The sequence below is a fragment of the Umbelopsis ramanniana genome, assembly GCF_025399195.1.
Source record: "Umbelopsis ramanniana AG unplaced genomic scaffold K450scaffold_29, whole genome shotgun sequence".
Classification (NCBI taxonomy): Eukaryota; Fungi; Mucoromycota; class Umbelopsidomycetes; order Umbelopsidales; family Umbelopsidaceae; genus Umbelopsis; species Umbelopsis ramanniana.
The window spans coordinates 263,235-282,605 of NW_026252115.1; the positions used below are offsets into that span (position 1 = coordinate 263,235).

At 42.6% G+C, this 19,371-nt stretch overlaps 6 protein-coding genes across 6 annotated transcripts; 3 read left to right on the forward strand and 3 right to left on the reverse strand.

Annotated features, from left to right (window-relative positions):
• Nucleotides 1–1,041: 1,041 nt before the first annotated feature.
• Nucleotides 1,042–2,082, forward strand: K450DRAFT_288180 (uncharacterized protein; the record flags this gene model as incomplete). The annotated part of the gene is made up of 1 exon (XM_051593539.1): nucleotides 1,042–2,082. The coding sequence occupies one exon, from the start codon at nucleotides 1,042–1,044 to the stop codon at nucleotides 2,080–2,082; it is 1,041 nt and encodes a 346-aa protein (XP_051444498.1).
• A 536-nt stretch (nucleotides 2,083–2,618) lies between these two features.
• Nucleotides 2,619–8,314, reverse strand: K450DRAFT_288181 (uncharacterized protein; the record flags this gene model as incomplete). Its single annotated transcript, XM_051593540.1, has 6 exons — nucleotides 2,619–3,819; nucleotides 3,909–5,577; nucleotides 5,657–6,177; nucleotides 6,244–6,391; nucleotides 6,469–6,918; nucleotides 7,006–8,314. 6 exons carry the CDS (start codon nucleotides 8,312–8,314, stop codon nucleotides 2,619–2,621), a joined length of 5,298 nt encoding a protein of 1,765 aa, XP_051444499.1.
• Nucleotides 8,315–12,297: 3,983 nt separating this feature from the next.
• Nucleotides 12,298–13,621, reverse strand: K450DRAFT_242372 (uncharacterized protein). The gene is made up of 2 exons (XM_051589239.1): nucleotides 12,664–13,621; nucleotides 12,298–12,591 (listed from the first exon to the last, which is right to left on the reverse strand). Exons 1-2 carry the CDS (start codon nucleotides 13,437–13,439, stop codon nucleotides 12,438–12,440), a joined length of 930 nt encoding a protein of 309 aa, XP_051444500.1. The 5' UTR covers nucleotides 13,440–13,621; the 3' UTR covers nucleotides 12,298–12,437.
• A 1,415-nt stretch (nucleotides 13,622–15,036) lies between these two features.
• K450DRAFT_242377 (uncharacterized protein) lies at nucleotides 15,037–16,750 on the forward strand. Its single transcript, XM_051589240.1, has 3 exons — nucleotides 15,037–15,867; nucleotides 15,938–16,018; nucleotides 16,086–16,750. Exons 1-3 carry the CDS (start codon nucleotides 15,418–15,420, stop codon nucleotides 16,551–16,553), a joined length of 999 nt encoding a protein of 332 aa, XP_051444501.1. The 5' UTR covers nucleotides 15,037–15,417; the 3' UTR covers nucleotides 16,554–16,750.
• An 82-nt stretch (nucleotides 16,751–16,832) lies between these two features.
• Nucleotides 16,833–18,487, reverse strand: K450DRAFT_242382 (uncharacterized protein). The gene is made up of 5 exons (XM_051589241.1): nucleotides 18,270–18,487; nucleotides 18,132–18,194; nucleotides 17,966–18,057; nucleotides 17,515–17,892; nucleotides 16,833–17,415 (listed from the first exon to the last, which is right to left on the reverse strand). The coding sequence occupies exons 1-5, from the start codon at nucleotides 18,370–18,372 to the stop codon at nucleotides 17,152–17,154; spliced, it is 900 nt and encodes a 299-aa protein (XP_051444502.1). The 5' UTR covers nucleotides 18,373–18,487; the 3' UTR covers nucleotides 16,833–17,151.
• A 665-nt stretch (nucleotides 18,488–19,152) lies between these two features.
• On the forward strand, nucleotides 19,153–19,371 carry K450DRAFT_242387 (uncharacterized protein; the record flags this gene model as incomplete). The annotated part of the gene is made up of 1 exon (XM_051589242.1): nucleotides 19,153–19,371. A coding segment is annotated over exon 1 (164 nt), but the record flags the coding sequence as incomplete, so codon positions are not given.

Consider the following 19,371-nt stretch of genomic DNA (forward strand, 5'->3'; position numbering starts at 1 on the left):
CTATAGTATTAGATGATGAGCACATGATGAGCTTCCGGCAAGGCCAATTCACAGTGCTACACTAGTGTGCCAAAGTAGGCAAATATCTGCTTATGATCTATGCCAAACATCTTTTCAAGCAGTTTACATCGAAAATGAAGAGACTCTTATCCATCTATTTAACTCAATTTCTGCTATGTAATTTATTTTAAATTCAGATACAATTACTGTGCTTAATGTGTGCTGTAACTTCTGGCACATTCACAAACTACATAGTGTATGTTAACATTGGCATCATTGACATACGGGATAGGGTGAACTTTGGCCGAAATAAAAGTTAAACCGGCCAAAGAAAATGTGCTGATGTTCAATCTGTATTGATAACTTGTTATTAATTGGATTGGAGCACGTTGGATGTGTATGAGAAGTTTGAATGATTGGCCAGGGAAGCAAGTGATTGCGAAAGTCAAGACAAAGTGGCATCCCGGAGTTTGATTCTGCTCTGAAATATTAGCCGGCAAGCCTAGGCAGCGTTAAGGTTCCTCTCACAATGCCCCACACTTCTTGAAACGATTGACCATTCATCGTATTTGATGCGATGAAAGTAGCATACTATCATTCTCAATTGAAATAAGAAGTGCTTCATTGCTTATACGTTGGAAAATATCTGCCAGATGCCTTGAAATCAGCTTTTCAGTGCCGCCTTGCCCAATTCACAACAAGAAACTTTGCTCTCCCACATCCCCAATGGGGAATACTCCATCGTCCTTTCCCATAAGAAGTTACACAGCCTATGTCCTCTACAATTCAAGTGAGTCAATATCAGCGGATATATGACGCCGTTCGATGTGCGAAAAAGTTTTGAGCGGCGTTCGTTGCTTGTGAAAATAGCAATCATTAGACCGGCCTATCAAATGCATTGGGTTGGTATTTCCGGGAGAAGGCAAGGATGAATTATTACTTGTACTCTGGCGTCTCCCCGCAGTCACCTGATTGAAAACTTAGAATATATCAGCGCTGTAAAATATCTGTATCCTGAAACGAAAAAGCTCTTATTCCAACATGAAACCAAATACATATTCTATCGTGCCAGACACCGTGGAAGCTGAAGGAACAAGCGAGACGCTCGATGACTTCCGAAAAGAATTTTCCATTGATCAGCAAGCACAGATTCGTCTTGTCAAGGTTGCCCATATGCGTTACAGACACCCTGACCTGGAGGAAATAACCAGCTTCATGGAGGACTTTGGGATGATTGTTACCAAGAAGTCTGAAGACAAAGTATGGTTCCGAGGATATAGTAGTGATCAATACGTCTACTATGCCGAGAAAGGTGAACGACAGTTTCTTGGAGGAACTTTTGAGGTTGAGTCCTTTGCCGACCTAGAAAAGGCTGCTAAGCTCTCTGGTGCTACTGAAATTCAAGAACTCGTTGAAGCTCCCGGAGGTGGCCATCTCGTTACTGTATATGATCCTCTCGGTTTTCCTGTCAACTTGATGTATGGCCAAACTCCTGCAGAAGTCCCAGAGCCTCCAACCCAGCCAGTTGTCAACTTTGTAGCTGAAAAATCAAGAAAGAGAGCCTTCCAACGGTTTCAGCCCGGTCCAGCTGCTGTACACAAATTAGGTCACTTTGGCATGTCCGTTACAGACTTCCCATCACAACTCAAGTTTTACGTGACCAACTTCAATATCGTTCCAACTGATTACCTCTATGTCGAACATGGTGGTCAGAAGATCAGAGCATCCGTCTTTGCTCGTATTGATAGAGGTGAAGATTACGTTGACCATCACACCTTCTTCCTCTCTCATGGTGCATCCAATCACGTTCATCACTGCTCCTTCGAAGTACAAGATTACGATGCACAACAATTGGGTCACCAGTGGTTGGCCAAGAAGGGTTACAAGTCTGTCTGGGGTATTGGTAGACATATTCTTGGATCTCAAATCTTTGATTACTGGTGGGACACGACTGGCAACATGGTTGAGCACTATGCTGATGGCGATGTTGTTAACAACAAGACTCCTATAAACTATGTAGCAGCTGGAGATGAATCTCTTGCAGTTTGGGGTCCTGAGCTTCCCAAGATCTTCCTCTCATAAGCCACTTTGTAGATGATGAGATGGGTGCTGTACATGCGCTTATTGAACCATAGGTACATTTCAATTTAAAAATAAAAAAAAATTAACTCCAGGATTAAGTACCAAGCACTTTCACTGTGGTATGAGAATAAAACTAAAGGATATGGTAAGGTATGCCGCCTATTATGATGTTGTAAGACACATAAATGCACCACCTTGAGTGCAGTATTCACACCTCATAGTCACTGGGGTTTCTTTTGAGTACAGACAGCCAGGTGCAGTTGGCGTACCTAAAGGGATTTTCCAAAATGACTTTTCTCCTCCCAATCCATAGAAAATACGAATGACAAGATGCCTTTTAATAAGATTTTTTTTTCGTCTTTTTGGAAACGATAGTTTTAACGTACAGCAGGAGAACACAATTTTGACATGTAAATTGAGATTATTGAGAATGGAAAAAGCGAACTAAAGAGTTGATGATAATGGAAAGGGAAAGGAATGAACATGTTGGTACAAACAGAGTTTGATACTGAAATACATTCGAATGAAAACAAGTATTAATCCAGCTTTGGCCGAGAAACAGGCTGTGCAGGAATACCCACCATATCGGAGTTCTCGATGAATCGCTCGCCCTTCATCAGCAAAGAGAAGTCTCCGAGGTGAGAGCCATCTTCCAAGACACCATCGTACAAAGCAATAGACCATGCTCCAATCTCGCAGCCATTGCCGATCTTCAAGTAAGACATCTTCATGATGCGGTCCTCAAAGAGATGGGTTTGCAAGGTACAGTCGGCTCGAATAGCACAGTCGTCTCCGATGGTCAGCAAGTCAGCTTCAGTCACCATGGTGGTTTCCAGCCAGACGTTTTTACCAATCTTGGCACCTAGGAGTCTGAACCACCAGCACACGAATGGCGTACCGCGAATATGATTGCAAAGAACCACATTGCTAAGGGCTTCTTCAAGAGCCCCGATGAGTTCGGTTCTCCAAACGTAAAAGCTCCAGAGTGGCGCTTCTCTTGGAACGTATTTCCACATGATGACATATTTACAAAGTGCAACCAGAAGACAGCAGAAGACCGCAGAAAAAATGTAAGCGAATGGGAAGACCAGCCAAAAAACCAGCTCGTTGACCCAGTCAAATGCGCTAATGTAGGTAGTTGCGAAGAACAACACCAGAGAAGCGATACCAAAGATAAGTGTTGGAAGACCCACTCTCCAGATTTCAACCGATAGACGGGCAATGTAGAGATACCACGGAGGATTGAATGTACGAGAACTGGAAACCGCCTTGGCAGAAGTTGCTCTATTGGGAAGAAATAATCCTGGGGACCCAAGCCAAGAGGTGCCTTCTGCCACTTCTTGTGAGATACCGTTTGTAAACCCTGGGTCATATGTACAATCCAAGGCTTCCTGAACTTCCAGGGCAACCAACGTAGAAACTTCGCTTTTTGGGGTGTCAGGACGATCACACTTTGGCCTTGGGCTTTCTTGAAGAGGTGGTCTGGAACTGACGCCTAACAGACAGTTATTCTTGATTTCCACACCGGTGGGGACAAAGGCAGAGTTTCCAATGAAGGATTTTTCGCCAATGATAGTATCGGATATTTGAACCCAGCCATTGCAAATTCGAGGAGGACCAAGGTAGGCAGCATCAGCAATGAAGCTACCATCTTTCATGACCAAGCGATCTGGTGAGCAATGGAAAACAGTGGAGACTTCGGCAAGTTTTCCTATCTTGGAGCCAAGCATTCTGAACCTGAAGAGAGGCACATATCGAGTAGTCCATATTAGTAAATGTTCAAGAAGAAAGACATGTAAACTTTTAAAAATGTTCATGGTACTTACCAGATAGGAAGGAATAGAGTAGCATACATAGAATGCAGCATAGCCAAGCTGAGTTGCATAAGGCAATCTACAAACCACTTGCGACAGTAAAGCCAGCTGTCGACATGGAAAATTTTTCTAGTGGCTTTCGATCTACCAAGTAGCAGCCATTTGATAGCGGCAATTTCCAGACATAGGACAAAAATGAAGGAGATTACAAGCAAGACCGACATGACAACTAACCAGTAAACCGAAGTGGTCCGCTCGTCGCCATCTCCTGCAATTTCTGAAGTGAGAGGATATGCAAAGGAAGGGTGGTTGATAAGGATGACCATACTGACGCTGCCGGGGATGAGAGCAGCCATAAACACCAGCATCATGCCAAGGACGAAGAAAGCTTGAATACAGATGGCAAGCCAGTGAGGTAGTCTCCTAGGATCAACAACATCCGGGTAAAGTTCCTTGGAGTTCTCAGCGATATCTGCAAATTCACAGCTTAATGCCGCTCGCTCACATCGTTCAATGGGAGATCCAGCATATGTATTGCCACTTTCAAGAACGGTTTCTTCGGGTACCATAGAGAATTCAGCAATACCAACATCGTCTTGAACGACAGAGTCGACGGCTAAATGAGTGCGAGCCCCAATGTAGCAGTTGGAGCCAATTTCCAAGGGACCAATAACTAGCCAGCCTTGATATCGTCCATTAGGTTGTTTTTTGCCCATTTTCACAGTATAGCCGTGTAAATGGACATCAATACCAATGCTTGTGTTATCACCGATATTGACCATATCAAGACACGAAACATGGCCGGTTCCCATGTATACATTCTTGCCGATTTTTGCTCCCATAGCTCGGTAGATGTAAACAAGAAGTGGAGAACCTTTGAAGAAGGATAGTGGCAGCATAGTTGTCATACGGTGGACAATCCACCATCTCCAGTAGTAAACTCCGTAAAGAGGATAGACACCAGGCTTGAAACGACCGATAATGATCCATTTAGCTGCGATACAAACAATTGGATAAATGGCCCAGGTGATCAAAAGAGAGCATATCATAAGAGCAAAAGCACTATAATCAAATCTTGCACCATAAATGTTTTGTAGAGTATCATAGTTTGGAGTGTCAGTAGGATGTAAGAGTAGGTCTGAAATAGTGATAGTAAGGTTTTCGCTAGCCTCAATGGAAGTGAAGCTCTCAATATTCACATAGGAATACATGAGATAGGGCACCATCAGTTGCATGGAAGCAAACACAAACACCAGGTAGAGGGAAATGAACATGAAGATGTTTTTGACGAACCAGTTAACGTTGGCGGGACCAGGGGGGATCACTCTTATGGGCGGTGATCCAAGAACGGTGTCCATTTCAGAGTTAATAGAGGCTGAGCTTCCGGAAGACTTTTGGGAATAAAATTCAAGACGTCCTGAGAACTCCTCCAATTTGCGGTACTTGTAAACATCAATCATGGTCACATCTCGGTATTCAGCCAGAGCGCGTAGGCTTGAAACAAACTTGGCAGCTACCATGGAGTGGCCACCCAATTCGAAGAAGTCGGAATCCGGCTCTAAGGTTTGGTCAGTCAGATGCAGTACAGTTCTCCATAGCTGTGCCACCTTTCGCTGGGTTGGCGTCAACAAGTTGCTTACGACGGTCAAGTCACTGTCTGAACTGGGAACCTGAATATTGACTAGTTCAATGACAAGTATCAGCATTGGCTTGGCATTCATGTGAACATTACATAAATACTAATGGTTATTTTCTCTTACACTTTGGAATAACGGGTTCTGGAAGGGCCTTTCGGTTGATCTTTCCACTTGGCAAAGTCGGTATTTCAGTAATGGTTTGAAAGATGCTTGGAACCATGTAATAGGGAAGACGAGCCTTGAGAACCTCCTTGAGAAGTGGTTCGTTAAACATCAGGTCATGTTTGAGTACCAAATAGGCTACCAATAGCTCGACAGATTCTTCTGTGGGGTCGTCACTCTTGCTTTTCCAGACATTAACGACTGCATTTTCAACTTCTTCGCAGCAGCTGACAATAACGGATTCGATCTCCGATATTTCCACTCGAAAGCCTCTGATCTTGACCTGCATATCAATGCGACCGAGATGTTCTATGCTACCGGCTGGTAAGCCTGATGGGCCTTTTCCGGTATGGGAAGGAATGAAGCGAGCAAGATCTCCAGACTTGTAGAGACGTTGAGAGTGAGCAGAGCCGTTTGAGAAAGGATTGGGAACAAACTTTTCCTGGTTTAAATCGGGGCGGTTCAAGTATCCACGTGCAACACTAATAGAAATCAAAGTTAATGATAAATTTCTGGATAAAGTTGAAGTCCCTTGAACTTATGCTTACCCAATTCCTCCAATGCAGAGCTCGCCGATGGCACCAATTGGTACAGGGTTCATGAACGCATCCAGAATGTACACCTCGTAGTTTGGAACAACCGTACCAATAGTGACGTTCACATCTTCAGGTTTGCAGTCGCCAAAGGTGGCAATGACTAAATCAATGTTCGTTAATAGGCAAAAAAAAATTTGGATGAATGTATTTCATCTTGTTGCATTTAATCATTAATACCTGTTGCCTCTGTTGGTCCGTAGGTATTGACCATTCGTCTTTTTCCGTTCAGACTCCATTTCTCAATGACGTCTTTTGGGCAAGACTCACCACCGACAATCAATAGTTTGACGGTCGGCAGTAGGTAATCATCGCTTAATTCATTCTCTGAAATGCCAATGCTCATCATGTTCAACATGGTTGGGACACAGGAAAGGACAGTGATATTTGCTTGGTTGATGAACTGTGCTAATTGAGCGCCAGAGTGCATCATATCTTCCGTAGGGATGTATAGAGTAGCACCGTTGAAGAAGGCCAGCCAAATGGTTTCAATGGATGCATCAAAAGCCAATGAAAAGTTTTGAAATACCACATCCTTATCGGACAAGGGAAAGATAATCGACTCGGATAATACAAGATTGACAGCACTGCGATGTTCAATTATGCAACCTTTGGGGTTTCCGGTAGTACCTGAAAAATAATCGAATTCAATATTGATGGTTTCACTTTTGTTTATAATTTAGAATCTTCAGTTTGAATGGTCAAAGCAAAATTTACCAGAGGTGTAGATCACATAAGCAGGTCTTTCAACACTTGTGTTCTTTCTTTTGTGAGTGACCATTCCATCGATGAAGGCGCATTCTCGGTCTACGATCTTGGTGCTTGAGATTTCTTCCCATATAAGAACTTGAGTTCTAATGCTTTGACCTTGGCTTTTTTGCTCTTCTAGAAAGTCCTTCATCTTGAGTCCGAGCTCAGAAGTAGTTATGATAAACTTGGCTTGGCAATCTTGCAGGATATAGCATATTCTTTCCATGGGAAAAGCAGGGTCCAGAGGAACATAGGCGGATCCGCTTTTAAGAATACCCAACATAGCAATGTAGGATTCAGCACAGCGGGGAAAAAGATGAGCAATGAAGACTTCTTCATCATCAAAGGTGTAGGCTCGTCTTGTTTTTTTGTTGTCTTGAGGGTAAGCGTTGATGTATCTTGCAACAACGTCGGCCAAAAAATTAGCGGTATAGTAAGTATACCTTACAGGATTCTCAGGATCTTCTTGTACAATGGCAAGGTTTTCAGGATGCATTGATGCCTGCCTTTCAAACAGATTTTGCAAAAGTGCGGCGTTCATTCCAAGCTTCTGATGGACATCAGGGTGAGGGCACTTGTTCCAAACGTTTAACAGAGTTTTGTTTTCTTCGGATTCAAGGATAGGAACTTCATACAGAGCATAACTGGCAAACTCAAGTGGAGCAGTACGGAGACCGTTCAGCATACAAAGCCAGTGGGACTTGATATTGATAGCGTTGGGATACACAGAGGACAAGAGGTTGGAGAACGAAAAGATGGTCATGAAGCAGTCTTGAATGTCAATAAAGTGCAAGTAAAGTCCACCGGTTCTGGACATTTCCACTATTTCTGGAGACTCGTTGTCGCGATCGTTGATATTGATGTATAATACGTCTTGTATGTTAGGTAGAGAGGACTCTGGCAATTCTGCTGACAAGGTGCTCAATACATGGCTGACCAAGTTGAGGAAAGTTGATCTTGGAGTAATGGAAACATTGAACTCGATGGTCTTGATGGTCATTTGTACACTGGAAGTTCTGTATGCGACATTCATTTTGAAGCTGGGAGATGATGTGTAGCGAAACAGCAGTAGTCCACATAGAGATACAAAGACAGGCAAGGAGCCTTCCATGCCAGCGTTGACGTTGTCATCAGAGGAGGGTCTCCATTCAGGAACAGCTCTTAATAGAATCGACAGAGAGTTACCAAGAGTAATCCTCTCATCAGAACCAACAAAGCAATGGATGTTGAAAGGAAGGTTGCTAATACTATTCAAGTTGGTATCGCTTGAATGCATTTAGAGTGGGGTTGTGGAGGCAATTCTTCTTCTCCATGAGCAACCCATTCTATTTAACTACCTGAGCTCAAAATACGCATACAGTTACCGACCATCAGTCAATTCTCTATTTGACATCAGAATGGCCCCCCAAGACTAAAATTAGGTCTGGCGTCTGTTCATCGCACCATCATTTTTGCAAGCTATTTCAAGGATTGGTTCTTTTTACATCAGTAGAAAAGAGCGTTCGTTTTTTAATGTATTTTAGCAAGTGATAGAATTATCTAGGCTGATTCATTTACAATACTCTATTGGTTTTTTTAAAAACATCTAGGCTATGAGTTGTTAATGTTGCCGGCTCACAGTCATTGTAAGCAATCTATGGAGCTCACCTTCAGCATCATCCACCATGGCGCTGGAATCCTCACCCCTTCTCTCTAGTTTATAACGTTACTAACGTCGATCCGCCCCCATTCTGGTGGAGCTGGGTCAGACATTCTTTGTGGGTGCAACTGGGGCCCAAACCAGGAATACAACTGCACTCATGCAGCCACGAATCCGTCGGTTAGCTCCCTTAGATTCTTGTCTGGCTTGGATCAACAATACACTAACTTTGTTGATGTAGGATTGATTAGGATAAAACAAGTGGTTGAATAATACCTTGTGCATGGCCATTGAAACATAACATTTACTTGTATCAGCTAGTACGAGGGCAAACTAGTCTGTCTGAACATTCACAATAACGATGCACTGTAACTCATTCAGCGAAAAGAACGTGATGCATTACTCTGTTTTTGGCTGTCCTAAGCCTTTGAGAAAATCATCATGCCTATGCCTCAACCTATGAGGATCCCCAAGGCACGTGCGAATGAACATTTATCATGCCCACGTCTGATTTGAAAATAGCGCTGTCAAATCCTAAAGTAGTCGATCCTAAAGTGACACAAGTCGGGCTCTATCTCGCTTCCGAAACTTCACTCTAAACAAGAGCCAGTTGAATACATATGGAACAATACCTTTTTGAAAACCAATGTGAAACTCATCGAATGATAAGTTTGTTAGTAAAGAATGGCGTGAACGAATCTAGCCAGCCAGCCATCCAGCCGATACTATTAATACTCAGAATTATGGCGCGTGATCTGCACTTCTGAGTTACCTTCTGTCTCGTAGCACCATTTGGAAGCAACCAGAATGCCTTTTGTTTGTAACATCCGAATTGGTACACTTAACGAAGTAAAAACGGTGGTGTCATACTCAGGTACCCAGTAACCTTGGTTGCTTTGATGTTCAAAAGCAACCCCCATCTATAACTCCATCGACGTTGGTGAGTTTTTCTGATCTAAAAGGAAGCGGTTTGATCGACCAACACGATCGTCATTGGTTAAAAATTTGGCCTATGCTGTAATACGCAATCTGCACTTTTGCTACCAGGGCAGCGAGGGGATGAAAAGCCACGTTTTTTGACCCCTTGGTAGCTCTTCGTACAAAATTTTCTTTCTTGACGATATCAAGATTAAATCCATATTTATACATATTATATAGACTACTGCTTACTGACCTGAAAGGAAATTTGCAAAATCATTTAGACCAAACTGTGATATTCCAATATACATGGTATGAACCAGTATTGACAACCTTTCCATGTGCATCTGCATGCCTATGCCCTTGAAGCCTGTAACGTGGAGGCGTTTGTTGGTGCGGTTGGATCATCAAAAAGCCTTATTTCCTTGTTAGTTCTCCGCATGCTAATCAGGTTGACAGAGCTCTCCAATATCAACAATCTAAAGTTCATCGATAAGATTATGTGTCAATAAGGACAATAGGTGTGTCAAATTAATTTGGTTCACTGTTACATCTGCTGAGACATTAGCAAAGAAAGTCTATGCTGGTTTGCAGGCGTAGAATGCAAGAGCAAAAGTAGTCATAAAGAGATAAAATCAATAAAGTTGGGCTTTACAATAGAGCGATCTCAAATGTACACTTCCATATTCTATGGTCAAGTGAACTAAAGAAAGCCATAATAATAGGAAACTTATTTAATGGTTAGTAGGCATCTCTCATTGACCAAAACAAAGACTGATAATGATTATAATATATTCATACGAACACGCTGTACAAACAGCCATTGTATTAAAACTCGAATTCTTCGCATTTAATGATAAATGACTCGCTACTCCAGCTAGCTAGCTACCAATGCACTCATGTGTGAAATGGAAGGTTCTGACGACTCCAACGTAACTTTCAAATGCAGATCTGCGTGTCTACCGGTCTCTCAAGTCCAAATAAACAGATGTTGGATAAACCATTTTCCCTCAGCCTTCGTGCAAAAGGTAGACGATGCAATGCATTGTCCAGATGAAGCTTGACAACAGTGTCAAGAATGGTCGAAACCACATCAAGTATTCAACAGTAGTTCATATCACATCACGACCTAGGCCGTACAGAGACCGACGATGATCTATTCCCGGTATAACCTGTATTTGAATGATCAAATTTAACGACATTATCGCACTGTATTTTCTGATCCGTCAAAAACGGTCTTGAGAAATAATGACAATCCTTCAATCAATGGCTTTATTTTTTTGGTATTACCCAAGTACTACTGCGTCAAGAGAAGAAAGTAGATATAGCAAACAAAGTACGTTTTATCACAAATTCTCTCAATATGCACACGTTACCCATTCTGATATCACTTCTGAACAGTAATAAAAGATTTGACATGATCCTTTTTGAAAATGCTCTCTGCCGAGCGCACGTACATAGCGGTGGGTAACTGAGTTGCTGGGTAATGTTTGTAATTGTGAGGATGAGTATAAAATTGTGGAGGTGTCGCCATTTTGTCGGTAGTACGCGGCTAACTTAGGCTCAATGGAGCACTAACCGGGCCATTGGCGTTTTGGGTACTGGCAGTTTTTGCCACGGGCATGAAATACTGTTGCAACGGCTGTTAGGTTAGTTCATGATAATTTCCCACCGTTGTTCCCATAGCCAGGGAATCGGATTGCAAGGCTACCTTTCTGATGTCATAAACTTGGAAACTGGGAATATACACACCTCAACCGATCGCAGTATATGGCAACTCGAGCTATATCATTTTGCTGGACACTGACAGCATGGCACAATGACAACCTCCAAGTATGTGATAGAGTCAAATAGTCTCGAATACGACTTGGATGGTCTGTATTTTGACAAGCTTGCGCGGCTACTGCGCACGCACCGCAAGCCCCATTACATTTGAGGAGCTCTCCAGCTTTCTGCTGGCCATTGCCCTGCCCTGCCCTAGGTTTGCTGGGACCTACTATGGTCTTAATCTTTGTTTAATGTAGTTGTTTACAGTTAGCTGTTTACATATAGATAGAAGTGGGTTAGTACTTCTTTTAGGCAATTTCTTGAATTTGAATGTAGAGATCTGAGTTTGGAGATCTTTCAAAAAAAATAGTAATGCGCAACCGAAGTAGCAAAAATCACCTGGCTCCATCTGTAATCTGAACTCAATCCCTTCAAAAAAAATTATTTCCGAAAATGTCAATTGCGCATTCATTTGCAACATGAATTGAACACACTGCTTGTTCTGGAATCACTGTAGGTCACTTTACAATGCCTTAATCTCGACATAGAAGAGTCCGAGCTTCCACACGCCTTAGACCAGTATTTCGGAACCGACGGTGGTGGCGCCGCGTGAGGATGGACGCATACTCATACCGTGGCCCTGCAAGCATCTCCTTATATATGCTCATTGTAAATATCAGGTTGAATGGTGAAGTTTGGAAGGCTTGCACGAGAGATCATCCTCCACCTGATAGAGTACCTAATGCAAGCTTTTCATTTCCTAATGCAACGACCTACTCCTTTCGATCGGATTAGAAGCTCACGTGCAGCCTCCTGCACACCCTGAGCTAAGCTAAACCAATTACTTATATATTTACCCACTTGAGAACTAGAATCTTAGACTTTACTCCTTTCGCCACGGTTTTTATATGGCTAGCTTGGTTTTGGTTGATTAGTTACGGCAATACTTTATAATAATGTTTGAAATAATGATCAGAGCCATAGCTTGTATAATCAAAATGCCGCTCATTATACGGTACTATAGATTTTAAGAACAGGGTATTTTCAAGGAATGTAGCTACCAGATCTAACAAATCTATGCGTAGGTCTCGTCCTTGCGGAGTCTGTACTTGAGTTCATCATCCCAGAGCAATTCGTTCTTGTACTTGCGAAGAGGAGCTTCAGGGAAGGTCTTGGGAGAGATACCATACTTCCAGGTGGAGGGGCAGATAGCGATGTAACGAGCATAACTGAAGAAAACAAAGAATGAGTACGTGGTGAAAGACTAAAATCAATAAAACATCGGCGAGGTCTTCACTTACCCGCCAGTACCACCAGCAAGCTTGGGGAAACCAATGTTAACGAGACATCCCTTGGGAGCAACCTTGTCCAAGTTGGCAACACCTTCAGCCTGAGGATGACCGTGGTGCAAAACCCAGTCCTCAGATTCCAAAGTAGGAGTGTCATCAGTATCCAAGGGTTCGTGACCGTGGAACAAGATGCTTCTCTGGTTGTGGAGGTACTTGATGGCAGGAAGTGTAATACCAGGGAACTTGGTCAAGAGGGGAAGTTCCAAGGATGGCCATTTCTTGGACCAGTCGGAGCGAATGAAGACAACAGAGCCCTTGGGGATCTTGCCATATTTCTTTTCATAAGCGTGGATATCAGCGACTTCCATCTGGTATCCAAAGTCCTTCTTGACCTTGGCAGTGATGTCAATGACAACCAAAGGACGAACAGCAACAGTGGCAGGGATTTCGTCGATGGCAGGGCCAAAGGGATCCCAATGAGCAGGGGGATCGAACTGAGTACCCAATTGGTCAGTCTTGAAGTTATAAGCGGTAGCTTCAAAACCATCCTTGGCATAAGTGTAAATCTCGTTGGTCTTGGGGTCGATGGCGCGAGAGAAGTTGGAGTTACCAAAACCAGCCCAGACGGGAATGTAAGGAGTGATAGTGTGGGTCAAGTCAATGTACTTGGCGCTTTCCAAATGGTCATAGTACAAAGACCAGAGACCATTAGACTGAGCGGTGGCAGATGCAGCGAAAGCTGTCTGGAGGAGTGCGGCCGAAGCGAGGACGGTGGAGATGAAGCGCATTGTTTCAATTGGGGTTGTAAGGAGTGTGTGTACGTTACCGAGTCTCAGGAAAAGAGTTGACGGAAAGAAAGCGACAAAGGGAAAAAAAGAAGGGCGAGCAAGTACAGGGATGTCAAATTCCGTCGCTATGCTTTATGCTGGTATAAATATGATATTGCATTTCCGTAACACTAGCTCTCGTGCAACTCTGAAGAAACTCAACCCAACAGCACGAGGTGGAAGACTCTATTCACTAATGACCTATCATCGCACAATCCAACCCCATTCGTTGCCTTGCGCAACTTATACCGTCGTCGAAACGAAATTGAGCGGCAATTGTGGGAGATATTGGTCATCTCTCAAACTCTTCGGAAAGTCTTGATTGAATGAGTGTGGTATGGCTACCTCCCAGCATCGCCCATCATGACCCGGAATGTTTCAACTATTGCCAGCAACTTGGTTTCATTATACTTTATATTTCACTCGCAGTCAGAAAGAGAAAAGTTGGAAAGCAGTAAAAGAAGATAAAAATCTGAGAATCTTCTGGTCAGCTTAAAGTAATGGGTTTTTTACACACTTTCTTGCTTTTCTTTTAAGCCTCTTTGAACAGAACAAGCAGTGCATTATATAAGTGTTTGTGAAATTAGTCCCGCCAATGTTTAGGCTTCCTAACTGACAGGCTTATGGCATTTCTTAACTTTCCATGACTTTTGAAGCACTTTACGCTGTAATAAGAACCTTTTTTTTTTAGTCTGGTAACACTACAGCGGTACCTCATTACAGATTTCAATGAGAAACACAAATCCATCCAAGCTGAGTGCCATACAGATTGTTTGTCTGCAGCCAAACGGCTTTATTCCCTTTTTAGGCAGGAGAGGAAGATTCCTGGAATTCGAAATCTTGGTTTTAATACAAAATCGCGGCCCCAAGTGATTATCGAGCAAAAGGACTTCATGTATGTCCCTCGTGGGCCTCTTTATTAATCTGGGTAATAGTCTCACATGCATAGAACGTCTTTAGTACCTTATTTTGTTAAAACTACTCCACACCAGACAAAAAGGCGACGATCTACACATTGCTTGTTCATCATGGAGCATGGCCCTGTCACGGCGAACTTACCGAACTTTGATCTCGAGGTACACATCCGAACCATCTGTCACACCTGTCCCATTAATTTGTATGAACCCATCGTATTGGGTTGCGTATCAACGAAGGATTTTCATTTGGCGAGATGGTTTAGCCACCTCCAAAAGGGTGTTGTGTCCAACGTAATTCTTTCACAACATCTAACCCGCATACAGATGGTCCTTCGTGCATATCTATAGAACACCACGTTATAAATTACTATATGAGAAGCTTTTATTTTCAAGAGATGGACTGCTTGCTTTGCAGTGCAGTGATGGGAAGCAAAAGTGAAACCAGAGCATAACGTTTGTTTATCCGGACAGCAAAGTGAGAAAGAAAAGGGTTGGTCATCCATTTTTTTCTCAGTTTCATTTACGGTTTGATATCTCCTAGTAAATACCCGGCACTTCTTGAAATAGACATACCCCCCTTTAAGGCTTCTTGTAACCATGCACACAATTTCAAGTCAGCCAGCTTCTCGCCTTTGTCCCCATGAAGCGCCATCCAAAAAATTATCGGTTATGGACAATTTCTGTTATTCGCAATCGAATGTTACATCCATATCTCTCTACTAATGATATCATTGGACCACCTTAATCATCTATCTCCCTTCTCTCTCTTCCTCTTCTTTTTTTATCGGAAGTTTAGCTAGAACGTGCATCTTACCCCGAGCATTTCTGGCTCAACCAACCACAAAGTTGCTTTGTCAATTATAAGAAAATCTTGGAACTTCTCTGCACTCCTTTTATCTCTCTACTGCTTTTTTCTTTGTTGATAAACGCTATCTCCAATATACGTTCGCCCAATCGGCATTAAGGACAAATAGTCCATTCAACACCTACTTCATATCCTGAACACCTAATTTAAAATCGCAATGAGTTGGATTGACGAAACTCAGAATTATCAAAACCATACCCTCATTGTCTCAACCGATGATCTCAAATCGCATAACCAAGTTATTATCTTGAACTCATGTGGATTTGCCTTTGCTTGCTGTTTCATTTTCTTGAACGCAAGGATGGCCTGGGCCTCACCAAAACGCATTTTCATTCTCAATCTCTTTCAATCCCTATGTGCGGCTATGGGCCTATTCTCCTTGGGTATCTTCAATCAAGTAGCCTATCCTCATTCATGCGCAACAATGATGTTTTTCAACATTTTTGGTACAGCATTATGCATTGGTTTATGTCAACTAGTGTGTGTCGAGCGACTGGCAACCATTGTCAATCGAAAGTGGGTGTGGGGTATATCCTTGCCACTCATTTGTAGTCATATAGTACTCTATTGCTACATGTATCTGACCGAAGAGTATTCAATTGACCAGGTGAGATAAAATTTTTGTAAACACTAAAAAAAAATTACTAGCCTGACTAAATACTCACATAACCATTCAGTGGGGCGCTTGCTCTAATCCCGACCGTCGTGAATTCGTAATCGCCTATATGTGCCTAACTATCGCCACAGACGTCTACATTGTAAGCAATGAATGGAATGCTTAGAAAATGACGGGTATGCATGGGCTAACGTATCTTGTGTTTGCAGAGTGGTCACTTTATCTACACTCTATGGGCATATCTCTACCGAGCACGGAAACTTGGATCAGAAAGTGGAATGCAAGGCTATTTTAAAGAACTAGTCGATATTAGTCTGTACTGCGCTTTGATCATGAATGTATCAGCAATTATCTATTGGGTTGTCCTTCTCACAAATTCTTACGGCGACATGTACTTCCTTATCTTCGTCTTGATTGTCCTCACGCCTTCCGGAACCACTACTTACTTGTGTTGGAGGGTGACACATCTCAAATCGAAAATGAGACTTGAGTCTCAAGATCATTCCTCAACCCAGCGTCATACTTCCCCTCATTTACCACACAATTCCGTACGATCGGGAGACGATTTTTACGTTTTGGAAGATCAAACAGGCTCAAGAAAACATCGTGAGCCTAGAATGTACGTAATGGAAGATCAAGTCACTCCACCACAGAGAGCTCGTTCCCCTAGATTATAGATCTTATGCTCTCCGATCATGCCACATCCCACCACATATGCAGCTTTGTAGTTACAGACATATTGCACGGTATCATACCAATAAATTAAACTCCATGGGTGCATACCCAGCCTCACCCCATTTGTTCGATTGCCATCAACAGGTCCATATCCTGAAGTTTGTTCGTCAGACTTCGGATTTTGAATACTACAGCGGCAAACTTCTTATATGTCTAGACTAAATTGACCGAATGTAGCAGTTCAACCATTTCATCGCATATGTGACACAGCTAGTAGAAACTTTGCGGGAAACTGAGTACTTTAATGTAGTGTGATGTTGCATTGTGAAAGTGTAACATCATACATCTATGAATAAAATGGGTCTAGATATAAATTGGGAACTGGTATCATGTCTGAGTGTGTATCACCGTCGATGTCTACATATATACAATAGCATACTAGATGTTACAATTTTGATGGCGGCGATGTAAGGCAGAAATGGCGGTAATCGCCGCCTTTACCTGTGGCGCTTTTGACACGGTGCAACGCAGTGGAGATTGCAAGGCGTCAAAAATGTTTGTGACACCCATGCAGCCGATGGGAGTCGAATTTATAAGTGTCTACGATAATCTATCGATACCCATTTCTCGCAACGAAATTGCCAATTGTATAAACTGTTGCGTTGTGATATTTTCTGGCCTTGCATTGCTGTCGATGCTTGACGGAAGTGCAGTTTCCAATTTCAACTGCGATTGAAGAAGGTTCAAGATATGTGACGCCGATTTTCGCTTCCGCGTGAAGAAAAAACGTAGTACATCCTCCAACAAATCGAAAGGCATTTCTTGGTATTGTAATGGTCGTAGATGAACGATGGCGGCATCGACCTAGATTATTCCGTGATATGCAAATATAAGTATTTTACAATTTAGCGCAACATATCAGCCTGCCTGGGCTGATCCTACCAAAAAAATAACTTCTTTTACCTTTGGTTTCGGTAAAAATGCACTGGATGGGATTAAGTATGGAATATTGGCACTGCAAAGTGTCTGCGTAATCACAGATAGTCTTCCTCGATCAGGTGTATTCACCGGTGCACATATACGTTGCGCAACTTCCTTTTGAAACATCAGTGTCATCCATACCTCCGCAGCACCAAACAGACCTTTCCTTTGCTGAAGTAGATGGAGCCATTGTATAAGCAACGGTGTTGCTACATTGAACGGCAGATTACCAACAATATGTATTCTCTTCAATGGATCCACACGGTGGATGCCCGCCAGCTGGAGTATATCTGAGTGAGGAACTTTCATAGCATCTCCTTGAAGAATTTTAAGCCGGTGATCATTTGCATCTGCGAGTTGCTATAGCGTACGGGTCGTCATGAGTCATCCCGTATCCCTGCCCCGTATCGCTTCTTTCGAATGACTGCCTTACCGTCAAAGTTGGAATAAAGCGAGAATCTTTCTCCAGCGCTACCACATGTTGGACGTTCGTATCGAGTACAGACCGCGTTAACAAACCTGGTCCTGTTCGGAAATGAGCACTGTCAGCCAATAGGAAGCGTTAAACTCTGGTATGGCTACTACTGAAAGCTACTAACCGGGACCGACTTCGACAACGAGAGAATCAGCTGCTGTGATTCCCGCACAGCGCACAATCTTGTCTAATTTATAGACGTTAACTCAATTGTTCGTAAACCATAGTTTCATTCCGTCTTGAAACGGTCGGACCGACTTACCTGTTATATTCTTGTCAAAAATGAAGTTTTGACTGAGGGTCTGTTTTGCAGAAAGTCCATAGAGCTTTACAAGATCTCGAACACTTGGTAACTTGACATTCATTTACGTGCGAGGATCATGCAGGAATCACGTTTTCCTTCACACATTCGGTCCGGAAAAAAAAAATCTCTCGAAAATTTTGACATAAGCGGACTTTTAAATGGCTCTTTATACCGTCCAGTCCATTTCTTAACATTGAGAGAGACATGAGTGTCGTTCAACATTTCACCCTTCCCCAACTCCATTCCGTTCAATTCTCACTTTACAGCATACTGTACCATTTTCTTTTTTAAATAATATTCTATCACTATTTCGTCATCGCCATCGTCAGGTATCAATGATTCTAACTCGACTACTCCAATGCGACATCATCTTATCATATCAGCTTGTCATTCTTAGAGCCAGACTAATTGAACACCAGCACTAGGTAAGTTGACTTTCGGGTATGAATGATGAAATTCACGTTAGTGGCAAGCATTAATGTACAATTTATCCTGTTAATGCCTAAGTTACATAGACTTATACAAACCCTGCAACATCTACGCGCTCACCAGTATACTGCTCTTAGCATGGATAGTAGATTTAAGCATTTGGTGTAAAAGGTACAGTAAGGGATATGTCATGTATTTTTATGACAGAAATACATGTATTTTCCATAAAAGTGTTGTAAAGTCACCTGACCTGACTCCACCTGTGCCTAAACCATCCTATGCCCTAAACCGCTCACTATGATCTGTACCTATGCCCGAATATATCAGAGCGAACAATCCACTAATAAACCATAGACGTTCTTTCCCTCTTATTTATAACTGACTGACTTTTCGTACCCTGTCGAATTCCTCTGACTTTTGGCACATAACTACCTCTGAAACCAGTAATCCCTGACTGACTGACTAATATGATTACTTACTTCTGTATGGTACTATGGTTCCTCTGTGTTAAGACCTTGGCAAACTCTCTGACTCTATCTATCGGACTACCTCTTTCTAGTATTCGGAAATGGCGCTTATTTACACGTCTTAAGCAATTCAGTGCTGGACGCGTGACTGCCTCCTATGGATC